This window comes from Colletotrichum paranaense (genome assembly GCF_030867605.1).
Source record: "Colletotrichum paranaense strain IMI 384185 chromosome Unknown Scaffold_16.1, whole genome shotgun sequence".
NCBI lineage: Eukaryota > Fungi > Ascomycota > Sordariomycetes > Glomerellales > Glomerellaceae > Colletotrichum > Colletotrichum paranaense.
The window spans coordinates 465,908-493,465 of NW_026848974.1; the positions used below are offsets into that span (position 1 = coordinate 465,908).

Here is a 27,558-nt window from a genome sequence, read left to right on the forward strand (position 1 = left end):
CCCGCCGTCTGTCAGCCTTCACCCAACGGACGAGGAGGGCAGGCGTGGCAGGGTGCAGGGGATGCTGCGGACAGAGGAGGTGAAGAAAGTGCAGTGCAAGACCACAACGGTGGGTACCTTACCTTGCTCTGTCCTGTACCTTGAGGTAGTACCTAAGGTCCGTAAGGTAGGTATTGACACACCTCACTCCTGGGTACGTAGATATTCCGTGTATGGCTACGTTACCTTCTTTCCTCCCAGTTGACATATTGCGTAGATTCCGCGAGGTACGGATACTGGATGTTACACTACCCTTGCTGGGCGTGCAGGCCTGGAAGTGACGACTGACTGTAGGTACTGTATCAGCAGTGAAGGCAATCTCAACCTACCTTACCTTAGGTAGTCAATGCTCAACACGCCGTCCGGTCTCCTTATTGCCACTTCTCATGGGGAGAGTCGAGACTGTCATACCTTGTCCCGTTATTCCCAGAGACATCATCCTTACAAACTGAACCTTCGGTCCCGAGGCCAGCTCTCTCGTCCGAAATCCTTGCCGGATTCACCGAAGACGTTCATCCTTGGTTCTGGCTCGTGCTTGTCGGAGACTCTCCGCCCCCAAATTTTAATCTCAGGGTGGAGTGAGCGGTTCAATTCGCTACCCGAAACTCTCGCAAGGGCCAAAAGTTGGTACCTATTGCAACCTCAGCTTCGCCAAGTACCCAACGTCGTAGTAATTACTGTGGTCATAGTGTAGGTAATACTTCGCTCTTCCTCCACACCCCGACTGGCCTTCCCATATAACTCAATCTGCTCTCTACTGGACCCCCTTTCTAGAGACTGGAGTAACAACTCGACACCCTGCCCTGTGAGGCACATGGCTTACAAGGAAAAGCCAGGAGTGGAAGACGGGGCGAGAGAGCCGTGAGCAGGGAATTAAGCGGCTTTTGTGGCATAAGGGGGAACAGCATCCATCATTCATGCGCTGAATGTGCCCGCATCTGTACGGATGATAAAAAGAAGACCAGGGGCACCACCTAAGAGAATCTGATGTCATCTTTCGTAAGTCGCCTGCCTTGGGAGTCGATGTGCGGCAAAATATCGAATGAGAGCTGAGGGAGGATATGAACAACGTCGTACCCATTTTGGGATAGTCGAATTTCTGGTCTTTGCTAGGTACGTTCATGGGTTATCAGTTCACTGCAACCAGTAAGACGAGAGCAGAGACGAGCTCACTCTTCTGAACAGTGCCCTTCTTCCCCAGGCTAGCCGAAAGTTACCCCTTCCTGACGCCCGTGGATTATCCGTCATGCCTGGAATTCCGCAAGAGACTCGGCCATGATTAGACAGGCCCGAGGTTGACGGTCGGATGGGCAGACCCTGTTCGTAATGGCTCAAAGAAAAAGCGTGACCAAAGATCAAGAGATCCAAATCCCCGTGGATTTGAGCGAAGAAGGGTTGGGGTTACGAAGGGGTCCAGTACCTATCGGTGGGGGTTGGCGATGGCAAGTATCCGTAAACATGCTCGTCCGTGCTCCAGCACGGTTACCAAAGGTGCCTGACTGGCTGGCTGCAACACTTGGGATGTGCAATGATTGGTCCCTGGTTTCTGGATCCAACCTCCAGGTTACGCTGTTGCAGCCTTCTGCAACCTCGATCTTACTCCCGAACAGGCTCGGGAGTAAACACCTCGAACGCATGGTAACCTTGCGGGTGTCCATAGCCTGTGCCCGTAGTGTACAGTCACGGACAGATGTCAATAATTGAGCCCCCTTGGGATGTGATCCGGGGGCTCCCCGTGCTGGGTAAACGCTAGTCTAGGCGGATGACTACCCGCTCGAGAGTCGAGATTACCGTCATTAGAGTGGCCTCATGCTCCACATGAACGTGTTGGCGGACCCAGAGCGACTACAAATGATCCTCGAGCTTCCGTGGCAAACCGACCCTAGTCCCGAATTCTCGTGCGCGTTCGGCCCCATTACGCCCGTCGGTGAATGACTGCGAACGGGGGAGACTGGGACCTACGACTGTCGGGCATGTCGGTGTTGTCATCCGGGCTTCATTTGCGCGGCTTGGTGTGGTATCCACGACACGGCAATCCGCGCCCAATACCAGCTATTTTCGTATCGAAAATGAAAAAGATCGGGAAAAGGAGAAAAGGGGCCGCCGTTCGGCAAAATCGAAAATTAGACTCGCGACAGGCCAATGAGCTATCAGCTGTGAACAAGATAGCACAGACGACTGCTGTAAGACTCGACTGTCCTATCCTTTGACAATACGAGTTGAAAACGCTGTCTGTCTAGGGTGGCTTGCGACGGACGGTTTGGCGTCATGGATATACGCAAGCTCTGTGTCCCCAGGAAGAGACATTCATACTCGCTGGTGTTTCAGCCATTGCAGAAAGATCCAACTTGCCACCGGCCACACGCAATGACGCGAACTGTAGGCAGCTTCAATTACAGTCGATGCAGCTGTGAACTTGCGACAACTCTTCGACCAACCAATGCATGGGGCTCCCAGACTGTTTGCCGCAAGGTTGGGGGCCAAAACCTAACCTTTGTTATATTATATAAGCAGAATGTGCAACGGGCAAACATTCACGTGGAGCTGTGACTCCAGCGACCCGGAAAAGTATCGGGCCCATATCCTACCGGTTTGGGGAATCGCCATAAAGTGAGGTTGCATTGGTGATGGCCCACTCTGAAGGCATGCCAAGTTGACAAGTTGACAACAAGCTGTCACAGGTCCTGACATGCTGTGGCCATCTACTCTCCTCGTGCGCCATTGGACGGAATACTCGACGACACTCGTTGCGTCTTGGGCCTTATTGGCCACCACGCGACCTGCAAGTGCAATCCTTCAAGACTCGTCAAGCGTCTGCTATTCGATGATAGCAGTAGCGAAGTAGGCGCAGCAAGTTTGACCTGAGACGCCAAAGCATAGTCTAGCTAAGTGCAGCTGCTTCCTTTTCTGGTTGTTCGGGATTTCCTGGTATTCCAAAGACCCCTCTCTAGTCATTGAAAGTCTTCGTCCCAAAGTCGAATGATGGGTTCTGGCGTTTGTCAGAGCTCAAGTACCTGTGGCTGTCTCTATCCCTAGCCCCGAAAGCTCCGGGTAACCAAACGTGTGAGCCCTTTCTTTATCATCCGTTCCAGTGGCCGAAGTCCTCAACAATCGTCCGAAGTCGTAACGTTACTAGTAGAACAAGCTGGGGCTGTTAAATTGCTGATTTAAGGCTCTGAACTCACATCCGGGGACATGAGCATATGCTTATCACGTACTCCGAGATCGTGGGAGGTTGTGGTCACGATTCCAGAAGAGCTATCGCTTTGGACTACAGGAAGACGCCGCTCAAACAGTCAAACAGCACTGCATAGAATATGTTGAGACACTCGGTAGCCGCTCGTCGTGTTTCTTGTCGCTTGCGCGCTACGGGTAGGCTGACGACCTGTGATGACTTCCAGGCAGCAGTATTATTGAGGTCCACTGATGGGCTAGGCGGGCGAATTTGGACAAGGTTGGTGGCTTGATCCACTGCCGTGCCGGTCGGGAGCGTCCCACAGCCCAGTCCGTCTGCATCCATATCGATTCACCCTCCATCTCGTCGAAGGCTAGTCGCTCAGAAGCCAGCCCTGTTGGGCGCGAAGTGGCGAAGTCACCGGCAGGACGCTGATGTACATTGGCGGCAGGGCGAACAGGTGGCACGAAAACGGTGCTACTGTCACTTGCAAAGGATCATGAAGCAACAGTGGTCAACGGCTAATGATGGTTGAAAAGCAGGGGCCGGCCCATAGGGCGACAGTGGAACAGCCACATGGAAGCTCTGGAAAGGACTGTGCCGCTTTCAAGCATGCACTATCTCGTCTACCCGGCTGCTTTGATTTGCAGGCAGACGTTAAGGGGAAGCCATGGAGCTGTGGCCCCTGATGAGCAAGCGTTCAGATCGGAAGGATTGCAGACTGGGTCATCTTCAGAACCACGAGGTAGCCGATAAGTAACGTTGAAGCGTTGACGACAAATACGGCAAGCTTGAACAGAAGCATGATAAGTCTCATCCTTTTCATGTGGGTAAAGCTGACAGGCTTCATCCGTAGGGTTCATGTCGAAGTCGTGACAGCCTCTTCGTATAGACAAGCGTATATCGAATGACCAGGTCACCCCGTGATATGCTTGTCCATCATTTCGATCTCGCTCGGGGTTAGTGACAGTGGAAATTAACTGAGCCGGAAGACAACAGCCGTCTGTTTGTCTCGGGGCCGAATGCCTCTTCTCCTTCGATAACTCCGTGGAACTCATGGGGGTCGCATTTCCCCGCTTCAAAGGAAGAGGCTTGACGACGCATGAAGCTGTGATCGGTCATCAAAGTGGCCGATTGGGTTAAGCCCGCAACGGTTCGGTGTTTGAACCACTTTTTGGCCAAGTTGTATTGGCCTCGATTCTGTTTGTGTACTCCCGAACAAATCTTCCAGTACGGAGAGACGAGCCGACAGCGAGTGATATTGAAATGCCTGCATATCGAAGTACCCGGATGACGCGACAGCTGCCGGACGTCGATTGCAAATCGCCCCGGCCTTGGACAGTCACGGCGCCCGTTGCTTGGGATGGCCCTGCCTCTTTGTACTGATTGAGGAGCCTGCCCGCTGGCACCCAAGGCTAGACTCGAATCCTCGGACGATTTGGAGATTGCTCATGATATCGCGCACTAGCCAGCAATACTCCACGTCTGGATACGAAACACGGTTAGTCGCCAATGACTTGTGGGAAGAATGCGTTACAGGCTCTTTGCGGTACGGTTGAAGCTTTGAGGGGTGGGAAAACAAGTTCGTACCGGAAATTGAGATCTCATTGCTCTCTTGTTGTATCTCTTTGGGGTTTTGCGTTCATGTTCAAGTCTCCCGTGACCCCTTGCTCTGGCCCAACGGTGATACCCTGTCATGTCTCCTGTCTTTCTCTATGTTGAAGCATGCAGGTCCTGTTGAGGACAAGTTTGACGCAGCTTGTCTCGATCCTTCGTCTCGTTACCCCACACTTGTCGTGAGGGAAACACCACTTGAAGACATGCCCTCGACCATGCTCGACAGGGAAGAGCGGCTGCGGGCGCTTTAAGCGAGTATTTGTGGGTTGGTGGCAACGACACTGAAATGACTTGTCTATGATCCTCAATTAACGCGCCTAGCTAGGCACGATACTTTCTTCCGGCGGTTTTGAGTCTTCGTAGCTTGGTCATGGTTGCGGATTGACATCGGGAGTCGTCCGCGAATATGGTGGAATTCAGCGGTTGCTTAGATAAGGTAGCAGGGGAGATATTGAAGGTGTGTAGGAAGGTGTGTAGGATACAAGCGAAAGAGAGAAAGAGCGTCGTATTGTACGGTGTACCTTATGGTAAGGTAAGGTAGAGCAAAGGGAGGAGGTGTGATTGTAGAAGTGGATATTGGCTCAGAGGGGCGTGGACATAAGACGATGCAGCAGGAGCAGGGGCCACTCCAGTATACTGTGCTCAGTACGGTGTTTTCGCTTCTGTACACTGCCAGCCATCAGGACGCACGCACCACCAGCATTTGCGCCGTGTGCGCCTGTCTCGCTTCGTGGCTGCCGCTCTGGGCGTTCTTTCCCTCGGGTTCACCAATTGAACGAGGAACGCCGCGCTAGCGCCTGTCGCCAGCTGCGGGAGTATTAAGCGCGACACTGCCATAGGCCCACGTTATCCCTCCCAATTTTTGAGGCGTCAAGCACGCTCTAAGCGCAGCGCTTAACCAACCCATCAACGCCAAACAAAGTAAACACCTACATCCACCTACTTAGGAATCAACAACAACCGGCGACAGCACGGCAATCCTTCACGATAGACAACGTCGACCGACATAATTGCGACTTCCTTGTTCAGTCACCGCACTATCCTTGCCGAGACTCTGCAATGAGGCAGGCCTTGAATCCTTCCGCTTGAGCTCATCTGGATGCATTCCACAAGCAGTCATGGCTATGATAGTGAGCGCCGCGCCGTCCAGGTGGAGCGGCAAGAGACAGAGTGTGTTCAGATCAGTCTTTGACTCCGAAATCTCGCAACCTACTCCTCATTCGATACCTTCTCAGAGGTTCAAGCCGCAGGGAGAGCCGCTCGGCGGCGCACTATCACCGCCACTACACCATCAATCATCCTCCCGCTCGCGTTTCCCCAGCCATGGCAAACCTTCAGAATTCCACGTCTCGTCTTCATCTCGGCCTTCAAAAACCTCTGCTTCCATGCCGGCCAGCGACCAAGTCCGGTGGGACCAAGCATGGCACATTGTGACGACTCGTATTCAGCTTCCGCCGTCAGTGGCCGCTGAGGACTCCTTTGGCACTTTGGCTCCGGAATCCCAGGATTACGATGCAGACTTTTATGACAGTCTAAAGCTGGTTCTCCATCCAGCGAAGCACGCTGAGAAAGCCGCTAGTACCGAGGACATCCTTTCCTGGCATACTCAGCAGGTTCGCCACCACTTCGCCCAACATGTCCTCCCCCTACTTTCCGCTTGCAACACGTACGGTGACCAATCCCAGGTACTCCTCGGAAGCATCCATACTTTAGAAGCAGCTCACCGCCAGTATCTTTATGGACTGTCTCTTATCGTGCGGGGCCTTGAGAACAAGAATGCAGACATCGCCGTCGACAAGTTCCGCCGTGATCTACACGCAGTCATCGGCAACTCCATGTCGCAGGCGCTTATGGAGTCTCTCCGAGCTGTCCTGAGTCGCCTGATGAGGTTGGTTCTGGGCATGCAGCAGACCAGCACTCCCTCAAGCTTCCCTCGGACAACCGACCTCGAAGCAGATCGTCAGGCAGCTCGGCAAGAGCTTCTGCAATTAATTGAGGCACTGCACAAAGTAGGACTGGCAGGCGAGAGGTTCCAGGTCCTATTCGCTGAACTCATGGATGCCATGATGGTGGAGCACATTAGAACGTCATTCGCGGGCGCCTGGACGCAGTCGAAATCTGATGGCGGGAAGGATGCTCCGCGCGCCTCGTCTGTGCCTCGCGCTACGAAACTTGGCACCCCTTCACGCTGCATTGCTGCACTTTGCAACTGGGTCGAGAACCATTACTCGCGGCTAGCAGTCGAGGTGTTTGCTCGCCTTAGAAGCGGGGACATTGCTTGGACCGATGTCGAAAAGTGGAAGGAGATTGCCGTTGGGCGATTAGCAGTCATGCGTATTCATGAACTCTTTGACATCGTTCTCCAATGGCCCCACAGCAGAGGCGCTCTCGATGACCTCCGAATGGCAATCACAACGCCGCAGAGACGGCTACAACTGACGGACACGTTTTCGGCAGCGTTACAGAAACGGCTGTTGCACCCGGGACGGTCAACACTGGATATACTACGGGTATACATTTCCATGATCAGGACGTTCCATGCTCTAGACCATTCCAAAGTACTACTGGACCGTGTGGTCCATTCGCTGCAGCTTTACCTATGCCAGAGAGACGATGCGATCCCCATCGTCGTGACTGGACTACTATCAAACCCGGATAACTCAAGTACAGAGGCAGGCAGTACTAAGCTTATCGAGCTCGCCATTCTACTCAACGATCCATCACAGCAGAGAGGACCTGCCGTGGAGGATGAGGGACTGGACTGGGACGACATGGAATGGATCCCGGATCCCGTTGACGCCGGAGTCAACTACAAGCGTCCCAAGTCAGAGGATGTCATCGGGACCTTAATCAGCGCTCTGGGTTCTCAGGATATATTTATCAAGGAGTTCCAGAATATCATCGCAGAGAGGTTGCTGTCCACGCAGGTGGAGTTCAGTCAAGAAGTCCGTGTGCTTAATCTACTGAAGAAGCGGTTTGGGGATAATGCCTTGCAAAACTGCGACGTCATGATAAAAGACATTCAAGACTCGAAGAAGCTCGACGCCATCATCTCCAAGACGGTCAGGACAGGCGTTATCGGTTCCGTTCGTAAGGCCCACAATACTCCGTCATATCATACCAAGATTCTTTCTCGGCTCTTCTGGCCAACTATGGACAGAGAGCATTTCATCTTGCCCGGGCCTGTCGTCGAGGGTCAAGGACAGTACGAAGGCGAGTTCGAGCGTCTCAAATCCAACCGCAAGCTTACATGGCTCAATAATCTCGGAAACGCCACTGTAAGCCTTGAACTCGAAGACAGGACAGTTGAGAAGGAGTGCAAGACGTATGAAGCCGTTGTCATATATGCATTCCAAACAGACGAGTCTTACAGTGGACCGCTTCCCGTACGTCGCACAGTTGACGAGCTTGAAGAGGTGCTGCAAATGGACGATGATCTGATTCGCTCCGCCCTTTCTTTCTGGGTTGGTCAGCGTGTCATCCGCGAGATTGAGCCGGGCACCTTCATCGTCATTGAGAAGCTAGATGACGATGCCGACGATGGAGGGAATCCACCTGGACCCGGCCCTGGTGATGCTCCTGCGCCCGACTCAGGCGACCTTTCACCCAAGAAGCCGGGCGCGTTGGATGCCAAGGAGAAGGAACGTCGGCAGGTGTACTGGCAATTCATTGTTGGTATGCTGACAAACTCGAGTCCAGCCATGCCGCTGGTCCAGATCGCCATGATGATGAAGATGTTGATAGCGGACGGGTTCCCATGGAGCAATGAGGAGCTGCAGGAGTTCCTTGCAGAAAAGATGGCGATGGATGAATTGGAGCTGGTAGGAGGGAAGTATCGACTGCCAAAGAAATGAGCGGCATACTTAGGTTTCTCCAACAGTAGACAGCAGAGTTGTCAGAGCTGGAGGTGCTGGATGATTCCCTATGACGGGATAGTTTTACAACACAGTTTGATCACCCTCGGCTCATTTGTAAAGCCACACTTTAGTACAGTCAATAATAGCTACGATACCCAACCAAGTCATGCTCAGGTGTCAATTTCCCGTGACGTGGATGCTGTGACTGAAGACCACGGCTCACAGTGGACAAGATCTCTGACCCCATGTACTTTACAAACACCTTCTTCTGGTGTTGAGACTATTCGTAACGCCATTTTGATCCATCAATTCTGCACCCAGATCTCCGCGGACATGAGCTTGATGCCTGTCGATCTGTCGTCTGGCAGTTTGAGTATCTTAGGATAGGAGTGACTCTATGTTTTGTTACAACCCTCGTTCCGGCTACAGCGGTTCTTGCATCAAAGTCGTCTCTCCTCGTTCCCTCTTTGGTATCTACTCTCGATTGAAGGGACTAGGTCTGAAATTGCCTCACTCGCATCGTGTCTGACTTCGACGAGAAGGGAATATCTAGAGACTTGATTCAATCTCCGTAGATACATGGTATCGGGCTAGGACCTTTAATGATAATAATGCCCCGAAATGACTGAGTCCGTGACACGTCCGCCAGTAATCGGGTTAATGTGCCCGCCTGGTTAACGTTTCTCGCCATTGATTGAGTATGATGAGGCTGACCATGGCCAACTCTGATGTGTCGGTCCCCCACACCCCCTCTCTGGTCATGAAATATTTTTCAGTCTTCATGATGATGCTCTAGGGACTGTTCGGTTAGACGCCAACGGTTGTACCATGCCTCCTTGCGTTTGAGGTGCTTCGTGTTGACATGAAGATGAGTTTTAAAGTAACACTCCCAGCTGCGTTGAGTACATCTGGGTGCAAAGGTGTCTGAACAGTCTATGAATGCCCGACAGAACCTACCAAGTATTCAGGACTCTCTTTCTGCTGACTTCTTGAGCTCGCCCTGTGACCGAACTTGTATGAATTTGACTTGTGATGGCATGAAGATACTCTACTTCAAGGCCCAGGAAGTCTACAGGCCGTCAAACATGCTTTGAAAAAGTGCCTTCAAGCAGTGTAATCGCCCCTAGATGTTGACATGGGAATCCATCATCCACTTAGTGAGCTAGGCACGAGGTGAGAAGGCGAGGCTCCAGGCATCAGCAACTGAGTGTAGAAAGCGATAAAAGGTGGCATGAACTTACCCGGACAAAACTCAAGCGGCTTTCGTGGGATTGCGCCAGAGATATGCCACCGGGCATACCCTGCGATCAAGTGCAGCAGACTCTGCCCTCCAACATCATTATATCCATTCATAAACAGATGATCTCACTATGTATACGACTAGGCAGTACATAAGTTCTGTAAATTCCAAAGCAGAAGGGTGGGAGAAGTTTCTTTGGAGGAAGTGCGCTGAAGAGCTGATGCTTGCGTTCACCCTGTAAGCTTGAAGCAGTATGATGATCAGTAATCGTACAGACCTTTCAGGTTTGATAACGGCAGATGATGGTAGCGGATACCTGACGCCACCCGAAACCTCCCAGGGACATCAGAAGCCTTGTTCGTCATTCTATTCGACCTGATGCCGGACGAATCGACTTTAATGATATTATCTGGCATGTTTTCGATTCGAGTCGAGGCACTGACATCTCAAACCCTTCCCTATCAACCTGAATAAAGGTCCATGTCTTTTCCCTCATCTCTAAACTAGGAATATTCGGGATCCCATAGGCTTATTTGCATACATCAGTGCAGAAAGTTCAACCTAGGAGTGAAATAAGGCTGGTACCGATAACTCCATCGTCTCATCCAACATACAATTTTCTGCATCTATCGATGGCATGGTCCCATTTTGGAGAATACTGGGAGTACATTGCTCCGCAGGAGAGCCGATAAATTCTATCACGGCTAGATTCTGACGAGTACACCCGGCCCCATTCCCCAGTGTAAAACCCCATGAGTACGGGTAAGAGGATGGAAACCGTCCTTATTGGGTTGACTTATATGTCGTGTTCTCAAGACCGCTACCATGCCATGATAACAGCACCCACGTAAACTCACTTTTGAGATGGTGAGCGTCGCCCTTCGCCTTCAGTCGAGAGACTGTGATCAAAGCTCCCTCATATTGGTCAGCTGCGCGTTATCAACTGGACAGGTTCAGCTGATTCTTAAGACCCTGGACGAGTTTAGTGTTTCAAGGGGGATATACGTTCTATATCCTTTAGACGGTGTCCCTTCCACGAATTATGGAGCAATGTTGTCAAGAATGAAGCTTGCAGTTGGAAAGACAGGACAAGTAAGAGCTCAGAGACGAGTCTTGATGTCTCCCTCGAGGTATGGTACTTCGAGGTGCAGTGTCTATTTCTTCATGACTGTCACGTATTCATTGAGGTTTGATTGGACCATATAACAGAACAGTTCTACCCAGTTGTACTATTCTCAAAGCGGGAGTTGAGAAAAGAGCTCGTCCGTCCGACAGGTAATGAATCAGTTGAGGTCTAGACACGAGTCTACATGAGACCAGATCTTGCGGACGCACTCATGAACGGACCAGGAGAATGAGGGACCGCTGACTCCGTAAGATTTAAGAGTGAACAAGTTTCTGCAAATGTACCATCCACACGACGAGGGCAATGAAGGTCGATCCAGTTCCATAGCCTCATGTCAGGCTGAATCACATCCCTATGTGATATCGGATAGATACTGCTAGTCGTATCTACCTTCTGTGACTTAACCAAGAGAGAAGGTCAGCACTCAAGGCTCGCATCACAGCAGCCGGGAGTCAATAGACTACCTAGGTGCGTAGTGGCATGTATACGATACGTTAATCGATCCTGTTAATTTCGAAAACGGCGAGAAGAACACGACAGCCGATTTCACGTGCAACGGTTGTGGGAATCGAGATGCCAATTAGCCTCACTCTCAAGAGTGACTGAATAGTCCCGCTCCTTATCTCAATAATGTAAGTTGAGAAATAAGAAGAGAAAAACAGCCACCAGGCTTCCTGAACACGTTATTTCACTCCTTCACTCTCAACTAGCTCATGTGGTCGGTTCTACCACTGTGCTAAGTGAATAGAGAACAAGAGTCTACAGAACGGAGACGGAGATTGAAGCGCAAGCAACAACAACCTAAAACATCATTCTTAGCAAATTGCGTGATGACAAGATGCGGTGAGATACCGTTGGGAAACGTAGCATTGGCGGATGATCAAGGCCCGACAAGCCCGAAAATACGTGAACCAGACGTCATCATCGCCCAGCGAAAGACCTGGCTCACCCCCGCCTTAGCCAAGCGAGGGGCCCCGAGTCAGCAGCCATCGGAGCAGGCCCTTCGGAGCAGATATGCCTGAATTGTGGATCATCGGACCGGCTCAGTGCCTCGGACGTACAATCGGCGACTCGGGGATTGTTTGTTTAATCATGCGCGGCAATCGAGGACGGTACAGTCAAACGTTGTGGATGGAGAGCTGCCCACCAGAGAGATGTTGTTTTTTTTGTTTTCGTTTTTCTCTCCTTATAGGCGAGTAAGGTGCTCCATGCGAGCCATCGATAACCTCGCTATAGGAGTCATGGTATATGGATGTTCGCAAACGGGGGATTCCGGCTTACCTGCCAAACCCGTCACGTAGTCCGGATATTGATGTGGAAACTTACAAGAAATGAAAAGAAGCAGAGAAAAAAAAACAATGTGTCAACCGCAACATTAATGTAGCTCACTTCGTGTAACTCAACCTTGTCTCGTGTAGTGTCTGCAAATCCGGGTGTCATTGGTCCTGCAGGTGACCACATGAGCGTCGGTCTAGACAAGGCGCTGAGTAGCGACTGGGACAAAAGGACCGGCATGCTATGTTTCCGGGATTGGTTGGTGTGGTTGAAAGAAGAAGCCCAGTACTCCGTAAGAGTTTCGGCCATCAGACTGCTGAATGAGAGCGATGATCATAACTCTGAAAAGACCAGTCAAGCTGGATCCCACGTTTGAGGCTTGGCTCAACCTCAAGTGCGGTAAATGGCTGCCGAGTGAGAAAAGTTTGCTGATGATGCGACCTCCACCGCCATGGGCGATAGCAAGGCGAGAGAATAGACATGGATGGGCACGCCTGGGCGCTTGCCATGGTGCTGACTCGAGGTCCCAAGAATTGAGGCAGTCCACCCTTGTGGCGAGCCTAGAGCGCTGAATGATGAGACGAACATCTGAAGCAAAACAAACTGACTTGGCGGGAAAAGTCCGTGAAATTAAGTAAAATCTCACTTGGTCAGGCGACGGGGGACGAGGGACAGGGAGGTGGGACAAGAGAAGGGAGGGACAGAGACAAGACTCACCGAAGTAGTCGATAACAGTAGTGTCGAGCGCAGACGGCGGAGCACTTTATCTTAGCGCGAACCAGGGCTCAGAAGATCTTCGCGGGGATCCCGCTGCTTCGAAAACGAATGAGAGACGAGGTTAGCGACCAAAAAGGGCTCCAGCCAATGGATAAGTATCATCTCCTCGAAGCTAGGTGGTCTTGCAGCAGGGTCGTGACTGGGGTCTTGTTAGGACAAAGCCGCGGGGTCCTTGCATTTCCCTCGTGTCTGTTCCTTTCGGAGGGGGAGCTAGAACCTGTTATGACGTAGCTTGTTGGTAGGGGGTGTGCGAAATTGTGAGGGCGCAGACTCGGAAAAAGTGAGGTTTTGGATTATTTTTGAATCTGAGAACCACCTGGGTCAAACGGATGGTCCCTGGCCAGTTGGGAACAGTGACAGGACGCGAGGACTTGGGAGGTCTCAAGACTCAGAATCGAAGTGAGTCACTGTCAGGGGTCCAACCAGATGGGGGCCAATAATGGTATCTTCCGCCTGGGACAAAAGCTGATTGCGCTGCTGATGCAGATGAGGGAGCATACCTCAGCATGGCCTAAGGCGGGGCACGTCTTGAAGGTGGTGGGAGCGAAGTGGTTGGATTTCCAACAATGGAAGAGTGTGGTGTGAACGGCCCGGCGCAAACGGTCCAAGTTGATCATGGCAGGCCCCCACGGCCCCTCCTCTCCCGTAATGTATCTGTACTTGTCGACCACTGCCCGGGTGACAGGGTCAGCAACGATCATGAAGTGGGATTCGTGAAGAAGACCCATGGGAAAGAGGGACGAGAAGGGGGAAAACCGAGGAATACGAATGGCGTACGACATTGTAAAGGTGTAATGAATGAGAAAAAAAGTGACGGTTCCTTGGTGGCTGGTCCCAACAGCTGGCCCCTCCCTGTCGTAACAACACCCTCCCCTACCCCTCCTCCTGCTGCCCCTCCTTATCGTTATCGTGTGTCTACCTGACGGATAGGTGGTGCACGCCGGCCGGCAAGTCGGCGGTCAGTCCATCCGTAAGGTAAGGTAGCGCGAACCACTTGATGATAGGATTCGCCATGATACTGAGAGACCAGGCTCGGTTACGTCGATCAATGGTAAAACGAGCGAGGAGCTGCCGAAGGATATTGACTTGAGAAAACCTTCCGTAAATGTTGCTGGCAATGAGTAGGTGTATGTATCGAGCATCTTAAAGCATTCTTTTCGATGGCATCTTGTCGGCACGCTCGGCGGATTGTCGGGCCCCTCGTGCTTCCTCAAAAGGCGGTCGCAATTCCGCAACAATCAGTGTACTCACACCCGCTGGGGAGTTGGGAAGTTCGCCGTCATACGGGATACATCTGGGCAGAACAAAACCACGGCCGAGTAAGACAGCACACGGTGTGGACCGACAGCAGCTTCGTCACTTTCGGACCTTTGGTTTTGATCTGGCAAGCAGGCCAGTAAACCGGTGAGAGGCGAGCAGGGAGTCCGCAGCATCACGGGCTTGCTGGGTTCTTTTAGGTGCATTTCATGATCGAGGGCTGTCCGGCTGAGGTCAAGTTGTGGAGACACCGTGTCTCGCAAATACCGGGGAGAAGAGGGCAAACGCAAGAGAAGCCGTCGGATGCGGCAGTTTGAACTTTGAACCGGACAGCCTGAGAATAGGCTTCACTATCAGTCCTTTTTGTGAGACTTGGAGTTGCAAAAGACGGCATATGTGGATAGATATTGCAAAGAGGCTGGCGACGAGATGTTTCGTTTTCAAGACGGGTGAGTTAACGGCCGAAGGGCGGTTGCAAGAAAAAGAAGACTTGCCGGCGAAGCAAGCTTGGATGGCAGGACCCCAGTCTGGATTCAAGTTCAGGGTCTCTCCTTCTATTCGCCAGATGAGGGAAGGTGGGCGGATGAATGAACAACTAACTTATCGACCAGGAAGGACTCACAGAGTATAAAGTGCCCCAATTACCACGGCGCAAGGTATCCGTACAGCGCTGCGAGGCAAGCTGCAAAGACACCTTCTGGTAAGGGAAGGCCGCGAGTTCAGGTTATCCAAGGGCAGAAAGTACGAGACAATCACCTATCCATACGGATACCTCACTCGTCTTAGCAACCAAAAGCCACAGCACAGGCAGGACGGATAGTGGAGGACGACAGGCAGGGTACATGGCGGGTGTTAAGGCCGTCTTCATGTATAACAAGCCGAAAACATGCTGGTGCTGCGAAGGGCTCGCATATGGCGCGTGCGACTGGTCGATCAAGTTGAGTTTCGTAACACCTGACAAGCCTGCCTTAGTTGTGTGTTAGTCTCACTCTCACTCTCACTTTCGTTCTTACCCTCACTCACTCTATCGCCCGGCCCTGGTTGCTCTCAGGCCGAGTCGAATCACACGGACCCAGAGACAATCTCTCACACCCGAAGCCATACTACTTTCAGTGTAGCTTCCTGTGAGAATCCGACCATGATTTGTGGTTTTGTGGTGGCAGCGAGCTATTGAATAGTGTATTTTCTTCGGCGTGGGAATTGGCTTGTGTCTGGAGTGCCACGGACAGAGAGCATGCAGAGCAGTGGTGGTGAGTATATTGGTGAGTGATTACCTTACAGCCTACAAGGTCGCCAACCCCTTGTCACTATCATCATGCCAGTATCCTGCAAGCCCAGTAAGCCATGCTGTGCCCACCGAGGTGATGACCAGGGCCAGCCATGAGATCCAGCGCCAGCCTACCAGGTGTGCTGTGAGGAGCTCGCAGGTCAGAGTGACGAGAAACGTTTCTAGACACAGCCTCACAGGTCATTCATCCGTGGCAAGGGCGCTGGACCGTATTTATTGATACTTGATACCTTTCGAAGAACATTGCGAGTGTGTGGTATTATTGATTGCCCTGCTTGGACCGGCCGAGCTCAGGTGGTTCATGTGAGCACCTCACTCACACTTAGATGGAGCTGACCAACTGAAGCCAGGGCCCAGGACTGCCGTTGCGACCTACTGACACACCCCATGGCCCCCGGTCGTTGACGTTTACATACATACCGCTTTCGCACCACGGCCGAAAGGTTTCGTCCTTTCACGACCCGGTCACGACATGATGATGCCTGGTGGAATCACGGCGGAGTTTTTGGGACTTCCCTCGGGGGGGGGGGGGCAGCTGGAGTGGTAAGTGAGTGGGTTCTCAGCTCCGTCTGTCAGTCTGATCAGTGGGCAGGAATGCGAAGACTCCAGCGTAACGAACCTCGGAAAGAGAATTTGTCCACGCTCAGACGTTTCCGGCAGGCCAGCATATCGTCGCTTCCGAATTGTAGTAAACTGCTGAGGCTGCTGATGCTGATTATGATGCCAATATGCTGATGTGCCGATGCGGTGCGCTTGCATTCCCGTCAGCGCCCGCTTTTCCTGATACATCTCACTTTACACGCCTCCAGCAGCGACTCCCCTCATTTTCATCCGTCTGTTCAGGCCTCCAGCCCAGTTTGATTATGGATGTGGTCACGAACGGAAAAGATGCTCTTTCTTTGCCGACTCTTTCATTCTTCGCAATGCTCTCGAGGCCCCGGCTCCATCATTCATGGTTCTTTGAGAGCAAGGAAACTTTCAGCCTACCGCCCTTGTGCATCGATCCGCCCACAAATGGTCAACTGCGGATACCAACTTACATGGTTTCTGCAATGGTCAATATATGGTTCAAGAGAAAGGCGACACTTGTTGGCAATGACGAGACCTAGCTGCAACTTGCAGCACATCCTCAAGCCTCTCCCTGTCCACCGCCGCCACCATCAACCACCGCTCGTCCGCCATTGAGGATGGTGCTTGTGACCTGGTGTCGACCCAGTCTTTGGCGTATCACAATTCGTCTCTTCCCTCGCCGCCTCTGAAAGTGTTTAGGAAAGGAAAGGTGCCTTGCCGCCGCCGACTGACACCCGCCCGCCCCCGTGGGATCCGAACAGCCAACAACGACCCAAACACACCCGCTCGCTACCCATGTCTGGTAAGGTTGCTCACGTCTCGCTCACTTTTGGTGGCTCACCTCGGACGGGGGCACTAGCCAGGCGTGCCAGGCAGGCTGCAAAAGGTTACCCTCAGTCTCAAGGGAAGGGCAAGGGAAGTAAAGGGTACGACACGCAAGTACGGTGTATTCGTGGCTCACTGACTCTCAGTCTCAGATCCGAACTTGTCTTGGCCTTTCTCTTTCTGCCTCTTCATCCGCTTCCAGCTTCCGCTTCCAATGCCTGATGAGCACCCGACAAGGGACTTTTCATTTAACCCTCGCCCAGCGCAGTCCATGTCGCATAGCTTGCCCCTCCAAAGAGACGGAGCCACGCATACCCCAGGGCCGGGCCTGCTTACATGTGGAACATTGACGTGGGAAAGACCACTGAGAACAAAATGAGGGCATCGCACAAGGTAGCCGTACCCAGTCATCCAGCACATTTCCGCCGTAGTAGTAGACCGGCACCCGAAGCAGCAATGGATAATAAACATCTTTGCCAACAGAGCGGCGCCAGCAATCAGCACCCGCCCGGCCTGGACTAGGCCACGCGGTCGAATTTCCGTCATTTCTTCCTTCCAGACTGATCCTGTCGCTGTTCCCGACAGACAGCCACGTCCAATATTCAGTATTTTCCAGCCCCGGTTTGGCTTACTCTTACTGCTTATCATTGTTTTTGGTGGACCCGGCCGTACACTCAACTCGGTCACCGGAGGGAAGGCTTCGTGGGGTCCCGAGGTGAGGTGAGAGGGCCAAACGATGGACGAGTCGGATATAGCATTATTATGAGGGCAAAATGCAAACCCAAATGCCCCTCGTTGAATGGAAACAAAATGGCTCCCAGCTGGGAACTGGACTGGGTCGGCGGATGCGCATGGCCCTGCAAGTCTCTTGCTCGGCGCTCACCCAGTGGTCTCTAACTCTCACACTTACTTCCGCACCGTACCCCCAGCGTGTATCTTCCTCTCACGGCAAATCGTCTTCTGAGTCCCGGTCTTTTTTTCTGCCCTTGCTCCCTGACCCGAACCCCCCATTGGGTTATTGTCTGCCGTCTTCCCTGGCGGGAGTGCAGCGCCATGCCATGCCACGCCCAGCTTTTGCCTGCCCTGCCCATGTTGTGCTGTGTGTACGGATACAAAGTAGTGCTCTGTGTGCAATGTGCTGCGTGTTGTGTGTGTGTGTGTGTGTGTGTGTGTGTGTGTGTGTGTGTGTGCCTCTGCTCTGCTGCTGTGCTTTGCGTTGCTGCACTTTGCTTCGTCGTCTTTGGTTCGCTCTGGTCCAATCCATTCCTGTTGGAGCAAAGCAATCCAACCTAGCCCATAATTACCGCCCTTTCTGCCCTGCAACGACATGACTTTCTGGACATGGAACATGGCCCCGGTCATGGACTGCCCTTTGGATCATCGGAGGAGTAGCGGTAGCAATATCTAGCTGGCTAGCAGTACCGTAAAGTAAACGCCGGTCGGTTCGAACCAGCCCCAGCCCGGCCCAGCCGTATTGATTGTGCAGTCTACCAATTCGGTCCCGTCTTGTTGCATGGTTTCCCTCACTCTTTCTGCACATGTACGTGTGTATGCTCTTGCTAGTCCAACCCCCGTCCCGGTGTCATTGCGTGGGCACTCTCTGCGAAGGGCTCCATCATCACTGGTCTTGTTCCAAGCCTGTCCTTCGTGAGGGTCGAGTGTGAGGTGAGTGTGAGCGAGATACCTGACTTATACCTCTGGGGGTGGTGAGGTCCAAGGTGGGCTTTTGCTTTGGCTTCCGGTGCCTTGTCTGGACCTCGCCTCGTCTTCCTTTCCGGTTCCCTTCCACCCATTCCCATTGTCTCTTAGACCTTGCCTGGCTGGAGTGTCTCCTCCTTCGTCTCTCCGTCGTTCGTCCATGGCCCTGTCGACCCGACCTTTCTTGCCTCCCTACTAATACACCTTGCCTCAATAAGTGGTGGTGTCTGTCGGTCTGGCGTCTGGTGTCCGGTGTCTGGTGTCTGGTGTCCCCAAGGTTCCCTTCCTTCTTGCCTGCGACGAGATACAAAACCCAAGACTGCCTACCCACCCCTCTTTCCTTGCCGCGCCTTCCCTTCCCTTTTCCAACCCCCGGTGGCCGTCTCTCGTCTCTTCTTCCCACTTCCTCCTCTCTTCCCGAGCCATCGTCGTCTCACCGATACTCTTCGCCGCCCACCGACCGCTCGTGAACCTAACCTAACCTTACCTTCCAACGTCTCCCTCCCGAACCCCATCGACCAATATCCCTTGCTCGGCGACATCGGCGTCACGACGTATGCAGCCTGTCACAAGAGAAACCAAAACCCATCGAGTCACCGTCACCCCTCTTTTCGTCTACCTAATAAGAAGACGACCAGGCTGCCTTCGCCCTCGCTCTGCTCCTTTCACTGCCTTACTTGGCCCATCTCACCTTGCCTAGCCTCCTCCTGAGTAGTCATCCTCAACGATACTCATACACACCACATCCATATAAGGTATTCCATCCCTCTGCCTCGATCCCCCGCCTTGAATGGTTCCCACGCACAATCCTCTTACACGCTCCTCCTTTCATCCCTACTCCATCACCGCCCTGCGACAAGAGTAAGAGCGAACAAGCAGATTAAGAGACACAGACCGCTCTTAATACCAGTTCGTTACGAGGAACGCCAAACAGTCGTTTTTCCTCTCTCAATTTTTCTTAAAAAAATTCCCACGGCATGAAACTCCATCGTCCTTACCCAGACTGCATCTTACCTGTTACGGCCAAACAAGACAGACGCCTGCATCCCGCTCTTTTGCGAACATCCGACTAACTTCTGAAAGCGGCATGATCCAGCGGCCCATCCCAGTGTCTTAGCAGCAGCGCCCCTCACCTCACAGCCGCATCACGTCCCGCTCGACTCTTACACTTCATTCCGCCTCGACCACCCCAGGTACCACCCTACTGAGGCTGGGAGTTTGAGCACCTTGTGCATCACGCCTAAAGGACACGAACTACAACCAAAAAAAGGTAAACCTCGATGGGTTACTGGGGAGAAAACATTTCGAGCCGACCTTGGAAACTCTTTATCGCCCATCGATAAAACCAGCGACGACTCTTAATTGAACGCATTCCGACACCTCCAGACTCGCCCACTCGGCCGCATCTACCCCTCCTCCAGTCAGTCTGCGACGACTTGCCAACAGACCACATTCATTTCGGAGCCCTCTCACTTGAACGATCCGCTTGCCTCGACCACCGGCAGCTTGTACGACGACGAACGCACCTTCTGATCGATTGAACAAGGGCATAGAAGAAGCAAGCGAGCGACGCCGTGCAGCTGCATACAAACAGGGAAATCAAGCGACAACAAGGAGGGGAATAAAGAAAAGAGCCAAGCCATTTGGTGAAAGAGAGACTGTGATTCTCCAACACAGGCAATACTAGTCACAATTCAGAAGCCGGCTTCACAGCGACAGGCTAGAGGACTTTCCTCACGCAACGGTGGAAGGGATTTACAGCATGGACGAAGCCATGGATTACGCATATCATCATCCGGAGCAGCCTCAGGGTCAGGCACAGAATCCGTACGCACAACAGCGACCACGATGCCCTTATTTCCTCAACAGAGAAGGCCAACAGCAACTCCCTGGGATGCCACAGCATCGCTCAACAATGCACTACGACCCTGTTCACTCCTCAGCGAATTACCCAAATTGGCAGCCTCAAGTGCCACCGATACCTGGGCCATATCACTGGCAACACCAACCCCACATGATGAACCACCGGGGACATCCGGCACCCCAACACCGGCCTTCGAACTCGGGCTCTGAGGCACCTTACTACAACCATGTACCTGTTCCGAACTTTGGCAATGTGGCTGGTGGCTACTCAGGGGCACCCCCAAGCGAGATGGTAGGCCCTCCAACCATGCAGCCGTCGTTCCCTCATACGCAGCTCCCTCCGGTAAGATTCAATCTTTCGACAGCCCTACCAGCAGGCCATCCGGCACAAGGCCAGCCGTTCTACACCAGCTCTGAGAGGAACTTTGGTGGGCAAAATGCTGCACCTCGCCACAACGCCTTTAACACGGCTTCTCACTCTGTGAATACATCAACTCCTCCCGTAGCACAAACTAGCTCAGAACACCTTGTGGCAGCCCTGAATCCTCCCCAGATCGAGACATCAGACTCTACTGGAGGTACAAATCAAGCACCATCTTCCGGGGCCAGCATCCAGTTTGGATCTGCTCCTCCTTCATCTGCTCTCCACCGCAGCACTGCAACCTTCCCCAATCCGCCGCGTGACGTTCACCAACCTAATTCAGGTGAGTGGGGTTTGCCTGTACCTGAGACTCCATCTGCTAATGATGCCCGGAATATCACAGGCGCCTCATCTTCTGGAGCCTCGAGCTCATCAAGCAGCTTGGGCTCGCATCACCATTCAGAGCGACGTCGAGTTCCTGCCATTCGGCGCGCGTCCAGAAGACAAAGCCCTCTTTCCGACAGTGATGTCGATTCCGACCGAAGCGCGCTCGAACAGGTCATAGCATTGGCTGGAAATCCAACGCAAATGGCACGTCATATTATGACTCTGGAAGAAGACCACGTTCGGGCCGCTCAGTTCATGCGTGGCTCTGTGACCACGAAATATGTGGCGTCTTCGTCGGCTATCCAATCTCTTCAGAGCGTTCCGATTACCGAGCTATCAGAAAGCGAAAGAAGTGGGTTATAAGGATTCCGGCTCTATTGTGAGAGAAAAAATACTAACATGATTCGATAGCCTGCGTCATCTGCTACAATGAATTCGGTGTGGAAACACCCGAGGGCGTGAAGGAGGCTCCGCTGCGACTGCCCAAATGCAAACATGTGTTTGGTGATCACTGCATCAAGAAATGGTTTGAGGAGTCTGACAGCTGCCCTTACTGCAGAGACAAGGTGCCGCACGAAGCCCGGATCACATCCACACACCCAAACTTTGACCGGTACTACCGCAATCGTGGTCAGGTGAACCTTGGAGGTCTTGCTGGTTACGCTGGCTATATGCGAGACAGGGACGCCAGTCTTGCACAGGACGACTCAAACCGCTCGCAAGGATCTGGATCTAGCCATGGTGAACGCCGCTCTCCCCCGACAGACAGCGGTGAAAGTCGGCGTAGGATTCGACCTCGTACTGGCATTCAAGGGCCAGGGTCACCAACATTCAGCAGCAGCCGGCCCAGACCAGTATCCAGCGCATACGAAAGTAGTAGGAGAGCGCATGCTACAATTCCTGCTCTGCTCCCACCTCGTGGAGCTTTCCCATCCAACGGCTCCAGTCGTACGAACCACGGTGCTATATCACAGGTGTCGTTTTCCGGTTCCAACCTGCATCAACACCATCATCAGGCGACTGGCTTTGCAGGTCAAGGAGAGAACGGGAGCGCCTCGACGCAGGGAGTTCCGATACTCGCACGCCACCCTAACGGAGCTGCGCCAACCGCTCTTGGCGTGCCTGAAGGGCTCCATGGGAACGGATATCTGAACCCCGCGAACCGAACCTCCTTGCCGGCAGTCCTTCCGGGCCCTTGGATCGGAGACCTAACAGCACCCGACGAAAGCCATCGGCGTATGGTGGGTGGTGAGAATGGTGTGTCGCTTCAAGCCAACCCATGGGTACGGGAATAGGGAAGTCAACATGGACTTGGCGGCTGTGGACAGCGTAGGCGTGGACGGCGTGGCCAGTGGAAACGTAATTGGTATACTGGATATGGGGGACAGTTTCACTAACCAGTCTGCAATTTTCTTTCGTGGAAAGGCTCGGTTCGGCATGCAGGATGACCTTTTACACAGATCGACCACGGCGTTTATTTCTTTTATTTTTTCGGTGGTCATGGCGTTTCAGGGAATCAGGGATCGTCATCTTCGTGATGGCATGATTCAGGATCCAAAGTCTCTCGGTAGGATTCATGAGGTCTGTTGGATCTGACTGCTTTTAAGGGCTGACCACTTGGGGGGCCAGCCTGAGTGCACAAATCATCAACACATTCCAGGGGGGCACTCACTTATTTGGTGTTGGCCTGTAAGCCACGATACGCAAACAATGCGATACCGCGCACATGGCGGAAGCGACACAGCAAGCTAGTCTAGTTGGTTCTAGTTGGTTGAGCGGACGAATACATGACTCTATCCCACTCATATTCCGTTTTCTGACTATCTCGTTGTAGAATCCAAGTGTATGGGTGAAATTGTTGGCCTACGCGGATTAAGGCATAGGTTTTCCATAGCTGACCTCAAAAGTAGGCAGGCACACAGGTATTGATATGAGACATCACGGGACTTGGTTGACATACAAACTCTTAGCTTCTAGGCAATGATTGGACGGCGAACACTTCCCTTTTGGCCGTTGGAAAACGAACTTGGCGGAGAATGCAATGTGGACGGCACGGAACGGAATTTGGGGTCTCAGTAGCCCGTGTGAAATCCGTCGGGACGGAGGGGCGGCAGTGTCGTGCCCGGTTTACGTTTTGCGGTTATGTGGATGTTAGACCCTGGCCCGATTCGGTGTTTTGGGTTATCCCGGCGGGTCTTGTCCCGTCGGGTGCGGAGTAGGAGTGTGAAGAGGGGGAGGAGATCCGAGGAGAACGACGACGAAGTCAGACTTCTCGGAGGTTTTGCTTGGGTTTTCCTTGACTTCCAGGATGATGGCGGGTTAGTGGAGGCGAGGGGAGGGGCAAGAGGAAGAGGGGATGGTTAAGTATCTGGGGTGCAGTTCCGGCGGGCACCTACCTCATTGCTCGTAGGACGTCGGAAGTTTGGGTGGTTGTGTTGTTTCTGCTGCGTGCGTACGAGAGGGGGACCACGAATCATGGGAGTTTTTGGAGAATATCAGATGGTAGTATTGTAATGATACACTCGGAGAAAGCGGGTGGCGAGGTGTGTATCGCGTGTAAGTTGCTGGGTTAACATGGGGAGACAGACAGATGGACACGCAGGCAGTGGTATCACATCATTCTGCTGATTGCGATCTATCTTTCGACGCTGTATATTCTGTTCTTTGCCAAGGTTTGAAGTGGAAAGTTGACTTACAGACAGGCATCGATGCAGAGACGTGTAAGCGAATGCGAACGAGAGCCCCTCGCGGCCCGAAAATGGATGATGAATGATGGAAAAGGTTGGCCGTATTTCCCATTGGCTGGGGCCTCGTTATCCATGTGGTCCCTTTTGCGTGGCATCCGTGGCGTCCGTCATCACGGGAACTGTGCATTCTGCCCAGAGGGGCAGATCTACAGTATGGGTGGGATTTAGACTCTTTAGGGACCCGTGTTGTATTATTTCAACCGTTTAATCACCCCACATCTTGACTGCTGTTCTGATGCCACGGAAGACTGCCACCCGAATGTAGAACTGCAGAGTCGCTGCTGCTCTGCCACAGTTCCTAGCTGTCATAGATTGCCGCTTCCTCCCGAGCGGTGCAGCATTCGCTTCGAATGACCGGGCGGTGCATTATCAAATGTTTTAGAAATAAGGAGGGGGGGGACGGACGTGTGCTGCCAGCAGCAGGACAAGACGCTTGGGTTCATGGCAGGCAGGACAATGTCGTTGAACAGGCGGTAAAAAGGGTTTGTATCACCAAAAGCTATCTTTAGCGTGGTGGAATGGTAGGAAGATAGATGGGTTGAATGAAGGGTTTCTTGATTTTGAGCCTCACCTCTACGGACGGCGGAACGGAAACAAGGCCTGCCGTTGAAGGCGAAGGCTAAAGGTGGCGGTGCTGCTTGTTGTGTTTCTTGCGCTTGATGTTTCCCGTTGTCTTGTATTGGCCCTTTTGGGTTGTTTTAACCACCTTTTATTTGGTGGTCTATGTCAGGTTTTAGGCCTGTGCGTCTCTCTGTTAAAAGATAGTCAGAACAGAAGGGTGAGTTTAACAGAACAGCCCGATGTTTGGTTCAAGAACGCAACGGCAACGGCTTGGGCTGAAGTTGGGCGTTCAGGGGGACAAAGTTAAGTTATGGTTCTTCTTGACAAATCAGTTTGAACTTGGCTTTCCTCTGGTCGTCCAGACGGGACGTCTTCTAATGCTGTGCTATGCCCCATTCTTAACTCATTTTGCAGAGAATAGTCCAGGGCTCTGCTTGTTTGAACAGGTGAGGGGCCAAACCGAGAAGGAAGAGAGTGAGGCTCTTGGTAAGAGAGGCTTTCGATTACCTTGTTTGGGTAAAGGTCCCCCGTATTCCTGCAAGCCGTACTCGTCCTGGAGATGAAGGCGAAAATGTAGAAAAGGAAGACGAAGCAGAAGAGAGGAGCACTGTCCACGCGATTGAAACAGGCATGCTATGCGACTTGGCCCTGCGTCCCCCTTCCAATCGAAGGGACCATCCGAAACGATCAAGTCGGACTTTTCTGACTGAGCCAATCGCCTTTGCCTCGCACGGCCAAGCTTGGCGTGGTATCGGCATGGGACTGGACCGAGTCGCTGGAATCGCAATAACGTTGTATCCTTTGCTTTGTTCTTTCGCTCACTCTCTTTAGTCCGGGATTCGGGGTCGAGGAGAGGACGGGTAGTAATTCCAAGGTGAGCCAAATGTTACACCGAGAAGAGGGTAACCCGTATTGCGTACATAGCACTCAATGTTGGAACTCAAGACAAAGGCAGAGGAGCGCCACGACTGAGTGCAAACGGAACAAGACTGGCACAGCTAGAGACTGGACGGCGCCCTCCCAAGGGTTTCCAAGGCGGCAACATCCCGCCGGATTTTCCTAGCACGGTAGAAGAAGAAAAGAACAGCAAGCGAACGAAGAAGGGTGGGATCGGGCAAACAAATCATCCCAGAAGCCCGTTGGACTGGGACGATGGCCAGGGACCCCCCTCAAATCCCGTCCCGGACTTTTAGTTCCCCTTCTAAACTTCTTCCAGATATCTAGGCAAGCTGGAGCTGGGCCTTTTCGGTTTCCAAGACACGACACAACCAATCCACGGCGAGCTAGGACGAGAATGGCATTCAATTCGAGCCTGGTGTCTCCATCAAAATGTAGTGTACTCATCATCCATAGAACCCCTCCCCCTACCATCCCACCTTTTTTGAACAACCACCAGTCGCGGGTCATGTGCCGATTCGTCGAACGTGGTGGTGCTGCCTTTTTGCGGATGAACTTCTGAATCCCGGCGTCCTGCAGTTAACATATTCGTAGGTAGAGAGAGTAAGACGGAGTCGGGATGCTGAGGTGGCATACCGTATACACCAGGAATCGCCTACGGATACCAAGACGGAGGAGGAAGAAAGACGAAAAAAGGCAACGAAATACGTACAACTATCTAGCTCCCTTGTCAAGCAATCGAGCCGAGCTCTCTTTCTCTCTCCACCGAGCTGCAGAACGAAGCCAAGAAATCCGCTAGGGACTCTTTTGGAGGGGGGCAGAGCAGCTTGCAACCAACGGCAGACCGGCTCATTGTCATCACTCCAGCTCCGTTCCCCAGCATCCCATCTCGTTTGCTTCTTTACTTTAGTAGGGGAACGTCCTCCTCCTCCACCCTTGCTCACTCCATTGACCTCGGATGCCACGTGCTTTTAGCGTGTAGTTGCTTCATCGACTTTCATCAGAGATAACATCTCAGATCTTCTTTCTCAGATTCACCAACCCAGAATTGACAACAATACGGTACTCTTCATATCTTTCTCTTCTGGTTGAGATAAAATCACAATACAACAAAAGCCGGGTTCGTCGTTTGAAGAACTTCACTCACCCCTTCTCCCAACCACCCCCGGCATCCCGTCGCGTCTCGTCTCATCCCAACTCCGTTCTCCATCGTCTCGCCCATCTGTGGTCTCCGACAGCCAAAACTCACCACCCCACGGCCCCTTGTCTGAAGGGACAACCCAAGAACGGACTTTTGGAGGAACCAAGTGCCTACTTTACCTTACGGGCTGAACAGTTGGAACAGCGCAGCAAATAAGGGACTTCCCATAGAAAACGCAGTACGTGCGTGGATCCTCTCTTTCCTGTGTGTGTTTCCATCTATTTTGCGGCTTGCCTGGGTGTGCATGTGCTGGCGATGCTTTGGTTCCATGTCTGCAACCCCGTACGCATGAAACAGATCGACCCGGCCCTCATTCCACGCGGGATCTGCCTCGCCTTGTCTGCCCTCTTCTACCTACCACACGCCACCACCACCTCTTTTCCCTTCTAATTGAGAGCTTAAACTTCAAGAAACAGCTTTGATCCGTTGTTGTTCCTTTCTGTCTATTTTGCCATTTACCTTACATAACCTTACCCTTACCCGGGAGTTTAAACGCCCAGTCTGGCTTCTTCATTTGCGTGTCATTGGGAAAAGTGCTGGCGACTTACGCAAACCTCCCAGGTCAACAAGACATAGCACCAACGAAACCGTCTACTGCGCGCTTTTCGACATTGAGGTCTTTTTACGAGAGTTCTAGACGCAGTCTTTGATAGATCTCGCTTTGCTCAATTCGAAACTCGGACAGCTCGCCTTTTTGTCGCAACGTAGACGTTGGAGTCGTCGTCGTCATCAAAGAGAACTAGCTACGCAGACAACGCTCCTCAAAAGGAAAAGAGACTCGAAGAACAACCGCAACA

At 52.5% G+C, this 27,558-nt stretch overlaps 7 protein-coding genes across 7 annotated transcripts; 4 read left to right on the top strand and 3 right to left on the bottom strand.

The window, feature by feature from the left end:
* Positions 1–3,405: 3,405 nt before the first annotated feature.
* Positions 3,406–4,077, bottom strand: CPAR01_14660 (uncharacterized protein; the record flags this gene model as incomplete). Its single annotated transcript, XM_060498910.1, has 2 exons — positions 3,406–3,691; positions 3,845–4,077. 2 exons carry the CDS (start codon positions 4,075–4,077, stop codon positions 3,406–3,408), a joined length of 519 nt encoding a protein of 172 aa, XP_060342373.1.
* Positions 4,078–4,292: 215 nt separating this feature from the next.
* On the bottom strand, positions 4,293–4,490 carry CPAR01_14661 (uncharacterized protein; the record flags this gene model as incomplete). The annotated part of the gene is made up of 1 exon (XM_060498911.1): positions 4,293–4,490. One exon carries the CDS (start codon positions 4,488–4,490, stop codon positions 4,293–4,295), a length of 198 nt encoding a protein of 65 aa, XP_060342374.1.
* A 1,459-nt stretch (positions 4,491–5,949) lies between these two features.
* Positions 5,950–8,685, top strand: CPAR01_14662 (Cullin family protein; the record flags this gene model as incomplete). The annotated part of the gene is made up of 1 exon (XM_060498912.1): positions 5,950–8,685. One exon carries the CDS (start codon positions 5,950–5,952, stop codon positions 8,683–8,685), a length of 2,736 nt encoding a protein of 911 aa, XP_060342375.1.
* A 4,412-nt stretch (positions 8,686–13,097) lies between these two features.
* CPAR01_14663 (uncharacterized protein) lies at positions 13,098–13,888 on the bottom strand (the record flags this gene model as incomplete). Its single annotated transcript, XM_060498913.1, has 2 exons — positions 13,098–13,245; positions 13,530–13,888. The coding sequence occupies 2 exons, from the start codon at positions 13,886–13,888 to the stop codon at positions 13,098–13,100; spliced, it is 507 nt and encodes a 168-aa protein (XP_060342376.1).
* A 3,494-nt stretch (positions 13,889–17,382) lies between these two features.
* Positions 17,383–17,568, top strand: CPAR01_14664 (uncharacterized protein; the record flags this gene model as incomplete). The annotated part of the gene is made up of 1 exon (XM_060498914.1): positions 17,383–17,568. One exon carries the CDS (start codon positions 17,383–17,385, stop codon positions 17,566–17,568), a length of 186 nt encoding a protein of 61 aa, XP_060342377.1.
* A 329-nt stretch (positions 17,569–17,897) lies between these two features.
* On the top strand, positions 17,898–18,377 carry CPAR01_14665 (uncharacterized protein; the record flags this gene model as incomplete). The annotated part of the gene is made up of 2 exons (XM_060498915.1): positions 17,898–18,155; positions 18,243–18,377. The coding sequence occupies 2 exons, from the start codon at positions 17,898–17,900 to the stop codon at positions 18,375–18,377; spliced, it is 393 nt and encodes a 130-aa protein (XP_060342378.1).
* A 2,129-nt stretch (positions 18,378–20,506) lies between these two features.
* On the top strand, positions 20,507–22,650 carry CPAR01_14666 (uncharacterized protein; the record flags this gene model as incomplete). Its single annotated transcript, XM_060498916.1, has 2 exons — positions 20,507–21,707; positions 21,767–22,650. The coding sequence occupies 2 exons, from the start codon at positions 20,507–20,509 to the stop codon at positions 22,648–22,650; spliced, it is 2,085 nt and encodes a 694-aa protein (XP_060342379.1).
* Between the last annotated feature and the right edge of the window lie 4,908 nt (positions 22,651–27,558).